Source organism: Macrobrachium rosenbergii, chromosome 54 (genome assembly GCF_040412425.1).
Source record: "Macrobrachium rosenbergii isolate ZJJX-2024 chromosome 54, ASM4041242v1, whole genome shotgun sequence".
Classification (NCBI taxonomy): domain Eukaryota; kingdom Metazoa; phylum Arthropoda; class Malacostraca; order Decapoda; family Palaemonidae; genus Macrobrachium; species Macrobrachium rosenbergii.
Window position 1 is genome coordinate 12,481,663 of NC_089794.1, and position 8,579 is coordinate 12,490,241.

Here is an 8,579-nt window from a genome sequence, read left to right on the forward strand (position 1 = left end):
AGCTTATTACAATATATTAATATATATTTCTAAATATACAACATCCTTTAACAACTGGTATACAGGAGATGATTTTAATTAAACATCCACTATTTTCACCATTAGTTAACAATAAGTTTTTTGTTTTTTGTTCCTTGAGTATCTTTTGAATGAAATAACACTAATAAGATAACTCTAAGTCCTTCAGTTATGAGCAAATCATCTGAATGAATTGGCCCAGTTGGTGATAATTCTAAATACACCAGTAAAATGCATATGTTTTTGTTAGCTTTCTCATGAATTATGTAATCGAATGACAAGAACAAACATGAAAAAATTTCATAAATGGTTATGTAAAATCCTTGAAGTTCTTGATAACGAATGAATGGCAGGATTTGGGGAGTGTTGAAACAGACAGCAATAACTCAAAGATTAAACCCTTGGTAGGTTTCGGCATTTATCAGTACAGAGATAAATATAGAAGTGGTTTTTTCTTGTCGTAAATGGTGAGAATCCGATAGCTCAGTGATTACCCAGTGTTTCCAGTCCATTTCTGTAGATCACATAATACAGAAACATGTAAAAAATACGTCGAAGTTTCTTCGGCGCAATCGAGTTTTCTGTACAGCGTATAATGCCGTGTGAGCCCCGGCCCATGAAACTTTCAGCCCCGGCCCGGTGATGGCCTGTCCCGTAACGTTGCCACGCACGTTCATGGCTAACTTAACCTTAAATAAAATAAAAACTACTAAGGTTAGAGGGATGCAATTTGGTACGTTTGATGATTGGAGGGTGAATGATCAACATACCACTTTGCAGCCCTCTAGCCTCAATAGTTTTTAAGATCTGAGGGCGGACAGAAAAAGTGCGGATGGATAGACAAAGCCATCTCAGTGGTTTCCTTTTACAAAAAACTAAAAACGAAAAGCAAGAAATTTAGACATATTTCTGTTTATTTTCAGGTTATCCACTCAGCAAGTGTTTACGTAACTGCCATTTTATTAGACTAGATATGGTAAATCTTATTGTTTTTTATAAGAACGAAACTTCAGTCAACCCTAAGCGAATTGAATAACTTGTATAACTAACTATCATGATTAAAATCTCCAGGTAACGTTTATTCTCCGCTTAGCAAATGGAAAGGTTTTGCAGGCATTTATAAAGGAATGCCAACATTTCTGACTAATCTTTACTACCAGAAAAAAAATATTTTGGAATTTGCAGCTACACTTGATTTCTGCAGAGAATGGTTTTGTTTATTTTCTATTCATCTTTTTTTAATTCATTCCTATGATCTGAGGAGTCAATCTTCTCCATTGTTCTTCATCTTAATGAATGAGATAGAATGAAAAGGGTCGTTCTGAAGAGAAGCAAAGAAAATAAGTGAACCAAAATATAAATAAAAGCATTATATTTAACTTTTGGTACCTATGACAATCAATATACCAGAAATTCAAAGCGTTTATAAAAAATAAAACTATTCTCAGCTTCTGACGTATGATAACACATTTCATACCATCACATTCAACTTCTGAAGGAGGAAATTATAGAAATTGATTAATAAAATCCATTACGGTGGAATCATAACATTCAAGGGAACAGAAATAACAAAACACTAAATTTAATATAAGAGAATTTATTCATTCCGCCAACAGAAATACATAAAAAGAAGAAGATTCAGCTTAATTACAGATAATCATGAGATTTCAGTCTTTTTCAAGAATCCTCCGGCTAATGAAGTCCATTACGTTTCCAGACCTCTATTCCTGAGTAGTGGCTGTCTTAACAACTGGGTATGAGTAAGGGTATCCCAGGGGATAGGCTGCTCCATAGCCGGCAGTGATGGGATACCCATGACCATAAGCGAGTGGGTATCTATGGCCATATGCGAGATGATGCCCATATGCTGGAAAAAATACATCAAATGTTATTTAAAGTAAATCACACACACATATACACATATATATATACATATATATGTATATATATACATGTATATATATATATATATATATATATATATATATATATATATATATATATATATATATATATATATTCATTTTTTTTTAAAGAGATACAAATTATCTTTTTAAATATACCAAAAACAGTAATGAAATCTAATTAACCAGTATTTTTGCTATACTCACGGTAGGCATGGATGTGGGAGTCCCCAGCGTTAATGGAGTGGACGAAGGGGTTGAAGTAGTTCAGGGAGTGAGGCAGAAGGAACTGAGGATCTGCCTCAGGTTCTGCTTCAGGCAAGGCAGCGGCCACAGCCAACAGGCACAAGAATACCTGCAGGGGAATCGTTATAAAAATTATCATTTGGTTTTTTCTCAATTTGAATATCTAGAGTTTTTCGAGAAGAGTTTTATTTAGAAAATTATCTTTTGATTTGTATAAATATCTAATCATAATGAAGTAAAATTATTGGAACCATATCTGAAATTTGATACTGGCAAAAGTTTGATAAAAGTTGTAAGTAAAAGAGAATTACAGGTATTTTACTGAATATATCGATTATCGTTCTCGCCATAAGGACATTGTTTTCTTACTACTGTAATTGCTAATAATGTGTAAATGTACTTGCTTTCGATTGGTCAATAATATCGACAATATAAGTAGTGTATTTATACGCAAACGGGAAACTATAACATTTCGAAGGGCTTTAAATATTAAATATTTATCTCACTCTCCTAGCTACCTATTTAAAAGTAGAAATTATTACATGGCAATATCTTCCTATTACTCACATATACGAGTATATTTCATTGCCAATATAATAAACTGGTAAATGCATAGATACAGGTGAAAATATATAATTTCTAATGGGGTAAACATAATCATTAACTTTTTTTATTTTATCCGTCACATTCAGTTATAAATATTTACCAGCTTCATTTGCTTATAATCACGAATATGCAACTGAAGAACCTATACCTTTATAATTGCCATCACAGTTTGCCGTCTTTCAATAATAATAAAAAAATATTAGTTGAATTAGGAGAGATTTCTTACCACTGCTGACAAATGCTTATTGCTTATTCATCTGAATAAATTTTATATTAATTAGTTCCCTTAGAGAATAACTCCATGAATATTTTAATTAATAACTCTCTTAATACGAAAATTAGTGGCTAATGTAATTAATTTGTTACCATTTGTCGCATTTAACAGCTTCTTCGGTAATTATACATAATTACTGGTAATTATATATAATCATTAAATTATCTCATTCACAGTAATTCCTTCAGTAATCAGTTATCCTTATATGATTTATTTGCCTACTAATGATTTTTACGTAATAATTAGAAATAAACCGAATTAACAGTAAAAGGAAAACTGCAATAATAATAATAATAATAATAATAATAATAATAATAATAATAATAATAATAATAATAATAATAATAATAATAATATTGTGGAATGTAACTTTTTTTTAAATTTTTCATTGGAATTATTTTTTATATATATAATAATAATAATAATAATAGCAATGATAATATTTTGAAGTTAGACCATCTTTTAAAGAAGATTAATTAACAATTTATTAACCTAAAATAATAATATAATAATAATAATAATAATAATAATAATAATAATAATAATAATAATAATAATAATAATAATAATAATTTAATAATAATAATAATAATAATAATAATATCTAATAATAATAATTACTTAACAAATCATTGAAGTCTTACCATAGCACGCATGATGAATGTATATGCAAATTGTGTTCCTCTCAGGCAACTGACACCCGAATTCTCAGGACATCCAATATTTATAGGGAAATTAGGACCTTGGAACAGAGGGAGGGGTGGCCACGCCTCTCGCCCGGAATGGGTCTCCATTTGGTGGACAAAGACCTGGTCGAGTAATTGGTGTCATTAAGCCTATTGATTGTGAGGGTTTGATCTTCTTCTTCTTCTTATTTTCTTCTTCTTCTTCTTCTTCTTCTTCTTCTTCTTCTTCTTCTTCTTCTTCTTCATTAGTTAGGAGCATAATGCTGAAAAAATTCGTAAAATAATAATAATAATAATAATAATAATAATAATAATAATAATTATTATTATTATTATTATTATTATTATTATTATTATTATTACTCTGATTCTGATTTTACTTAAGATAATAATAATAATAATAATAATAATAATAATAATTATTATTATTATTATTATTATTATTATTATTATTATTATTATTATTATTATTATTATTATTATTATTATTAAGCTTTGTGCCACCTCGAGGAAACCGGTAGGGCGAAGTTGTTCATATTTAAAATTTTCCTACCTGTATACCTGAAATCTCTACTTGGTAGCAATTTAAATGAAGCAAGTCACGTATAAGCGTCATACTGGATTTTACTGAAAATATTCCCTTTCCAGAATGGCTGAGAGACAACTCTTCATATTTTGCAAGTGTCATCTACATATATTGGAAAATGGAATTGTCAATCTGGTGTTAATTCGTAAGCTAGTGAGGATGCAGAAATTATCTTAATTTGTTCACGACTGAAATTTCGTCAGCGCTGTATAACATTCATACTATTTGTCCAATTCCACTCAAATCTGGTAGACAGTTGACAGGTTAGTATAGATAAGACAAAGCGAATTTTGGAGACAAGTCAACTCATTTGCTTATATTATGGAATAGCCAAGTGAACCCTAACAAACACACAAGCTTATATATATATATATATATATATATATATATATATATATATATATATATATATATATATATATATATATATATATATATATATATATATAATTATATATATACATACAAACATATATGAATTTTTATCACATAACCGTGACATTTTATATATACAAACATTAAGCTACAATTGTCTTTTGATATCCAATTCTCTCTACCTCGGAAACAATACCTAAATGGAATTGTAACTGATAAGTGGTTCGTCACCTGACGGACTCGAAGCACTTATCAATTATGATTCCCTTTAGTTATTGTTCCCGAGGTAGAGCGAATTGGATATGAAACAATATTTGCAGCTTAAGTTTGTATGTATGTAATATATATATATATATATATATATATATATATATATATATATATATATATATATATATATATATATATATATATACAATATATGTATATATACAACAGAGATATATATTTGAAAATACGCGCCAATATTGTTTTGAAAGACGGTATCCACGCAAAAGGAATGACGTCATTGTCACATAACATGGTAACCATACTGAAACGTAAATAACTTTAAAATTATACTTTTCTTTAGAACTATTCAACCAACGTCAATTAACAGACATAAGTGAGACAGCTTCTTGTTCAAAATATAATTGTATTTGATCGTCAAAGGAAACTTGCCATTAGCTCGAGTTAGTTTGGAAGCAGAGAACAGAGGGAGACTCGAGCATGGGATTGAGACCGAAAAGAGGGGAAAGAAAAAGACAAAGAAAGAAAGAAAGAGCATAAGGAAGAAGAGAATCATGGTTCAAGATTAGCGAGGATTCAGAGAAGTCATTGCCTTAATAATAAGTGTTGGTGTACTAAAAATTTACAAAATCCCTTATAACTTACTTTTTTATTTCTTTAATTTTTTTTTATTCCAAGAGTGAATGATTAATTTCTCTGGAAGGAAAGGATTTACAAAAAATTTCATAAAAATGTACACTAATGACCCCAATAAATCATGCCTTCCTAAAATACTATTTATCACTCCAAATTGTCGGCATTTGCACGATATAGTTAAGTTTCTTTATTTCCGCGAGTTAGAAAATGAAAGAAAAGACGTATTTATTTGAATTATTTATTTTGTGTACATTCCCTGGATAAAAATGGCCATCCATCTTTAGCTATAGCCTTTGCTGGTACAGAGTCAGCTTAATCTTTATTCGCTCGCAGGAAGGTAGTGCCGTCAGTGCACCTTACGTGGTGCACTGTAAGCAATACCTACGGTTCTTTTCAGCTTCCCCTTGGCCCCTAGCTGCAACCTCTTTCATTCTTCTTACTTAACCTCCGTTCATATTCTCTATCTTCCATCTTACTTACCACGCTCTCCTAACAATTAGTTCATAGTGCAACTGCGAGGTTTTCCTCCTGTTACGCCTTTCAAACCTTTTTACTCTCAGTTTCCCTCTCAGGGATGAATGACCTCATAGGACCCAGCGCTTGCCTTTGACTTAAATTTCACGTTCCATTTCATTTTCATATATTTCCTGTTTTGTGGCATGTGGAGTTCTGAAAACAATGAAAAATTTCTGTCCCGTTTTCATTTTATTTTCGATTAGGAAGAAGGGATGAAAAAAACATTAAGAACAGAATTAAGATGATTTTTTCATTGGAAATGATGGATATTAGTACAAAGTTATTCTGATATTTTTTCTATTGGATCAGTATGTAAATAAACAGACTGTTATACATATATTGTTCATGAGGCTTTGAGGAATAATCAATATATAACATCAAAGTGGAAAAGAAAAACTAATCAATCTCTTTTTGTCATCTTAGTGGGCCAGTTCTTCCTTTTCTAGGACCAAATAAACCAATAAAATTATTGACAAGGCTTTTATTCTTAATCCTGGGCGCCTGATCCTGCTGCTGGCAGCCCTCGTGGGTAGAAGTTAGGGCCGAAGGGATACCCGAGTCCCTGGTTGTAGGGGAGTGGGAATCTGTTGCTGTAGGTGAGAGGGAGGTCGTGGCCGTAGGTGAGTGGGAATCGATGGCTGTAGGTCAGGGGCAGTCCCAGGTTGTGGATGAGTGGGAATCCGTAGGCTGGGGAAGAGGAATGAACAAACAGAACATTGTGAGTATTAAGAAAAATGGCTTTCTATAGCTAAAACCACATGATCATTCTATTATATATCGGTTGTTTTCATATCAAGCTAAAGCATCTGTAGCTCTTAAACGGATGCCTTCAATCAAACAAAGAAGAAAATGAATATTTCGCAAATTTCATAGCTGACTGACACCTCAGTTTTGGTTATCATGAAAAGGGGGACTTACGGTGTGGGTAGTGGAGGGTGCTGGCATCAGAGACTGCAATGGCCACAGCCAAAACAAGTAAGAGAATCTGCAAAAGGAAATTACAAATTCTTATTATTAATAAAAAATACAGGATTTTGTGGAAGGTGAAGATCTAAATACTTTCAAGTGATTGTTTTTATGGTTGTGACATAAAGAAAAAGAGTTTTTATTGTTCTTGGATTATTAGAGGAAAACTTATTAAGAGAAAGAAACTTTTACACTATTCCCGAGTTAGGTGCACAATCATGAGCTTTGGCTATCTCTGTTAACTAATAATTAATGACTGCCACTCAAGGTTTGAAATCATCCTAATTATCTTTTAATATCTCTCTCTCTCTCTCTCTCTCTCTCTCTCTCTCTCTTCTTTCTTTATAAGCAAAGCATACATTAATAAAATATATAGAGTTTCAACTCAACGATTTCTCCTACATGTCCAGCTTCGCATCTCTCTATAGGACCCTCTTCCTTGCTTTCAAATCCCATAGCACTGTAATCAAACAATTTAGAGTAAATAAGAATACTCAGAGACTCACCAAAACCTTCATGATGAATGTGTGAATGAATGAGTGGGTTGGTTATCAAGTTGGCTTCTCAGGAGCACTGACACCCGACCACTCTGACGAATCGGTATTTATACAGAAAAGCAACCTTGGGATGGGGGAAGGGTCCACTTGGCTACGCCTCCCTGATGGCTTAATGAGACTTCAAAAAGGACAATTAGAAGCATTCCTTCGTGGTCAAATTATTTTTAGGATGACCATTTTGTGAATTAATTTCACCTGATTTATTCCTTCTTATCAGACAAGTAGAAAACATTACTTGAGATTTGATAACCTAAAGAGTCTGTTTAAAGAACAGTTTACAGCATTTTATCATGGTAAAATTATTCCCTGTCTTTATTCCTTAATATTGTATAATTAGCAAACATTACTTAGGACTAAATTCGAATTATACTTGCGACGGTATTTTATAAGGAAGCGTATTTTCCATCTGCTATAAGATACTCGACTTTTCTTTTGAAGAAACATTATATCCTTCCTTACCATGATAACTGATAATATAGAAGCTCCGTTGAGTTTGATCATTTTTCATTTCTTAAGCTACGTATAGTATTGATAATAAATGAAAGTAAATAACGGAGGTAAACTTTTAAAGATAGCTAATTATAATTTCTAGCGGTAGAGGAATAGCATTATTACTTATTAAACTACAAGAATGATACAACGCGACGGCAATGATCCTCTAGTCAGTGGGAAACTAAAACCACATTACATCGATGTAAGTCAAATTTTCACTTTGAAGTGTAACCAACGCTATGCGCAAACTATGCACAATTAAGAGACTGTGTCATCCCTTTTGGGAACCGAGTTTTGCCTGATGGATTGAAGCATCTTTGCGGGTATTTACTTCTATAGCTGCTGGGTCATATAAGGTCATAACATTAGGCCTTTATACAAGTGTTGTATTGGACCTGAAATCCAATATAATACTTGAGATCTAAATTGGGAATGCTTTCCTGACCTTTATTCATTCATTTGTTTATAATCTATTCATTGCCTGATACT

The 8,579-nt window shown here is 31.8% G+C and overlaps 1 protein-coding gene across 1 annotated transcript; it reads right to left on the reverse strand.

The window, feature by feature from the left end:
• Positions 1 to 1,617: 1,617 nt before the first annotated feature.
• LOC136834511 (uncharacterized) lies at positions 1,618 to 3,729 on the reverse strand. The gene is made up of 3 exons (XM_067097104.1): positions 3,693 to 3,729; positions 2,130 to 2,277; positions 1,618 to 1,885 (listed from the first exon to the last, which is right to left on the reverse strand). Exons 1-3 carry the CDS (start codon positions 3,702 to 3,704, stop codon positions 1,740 to 1,742), a joined length of 306 nt encoding a protein of 101 aa, XP_066953205.1. The 5' UTR covers positions 3,705 to 3,729; the 3' UTR covers positions 1,618 to 1,739.
• Positions 3,730 to 8,579: the final 4,850 nt, after the last annotated feature.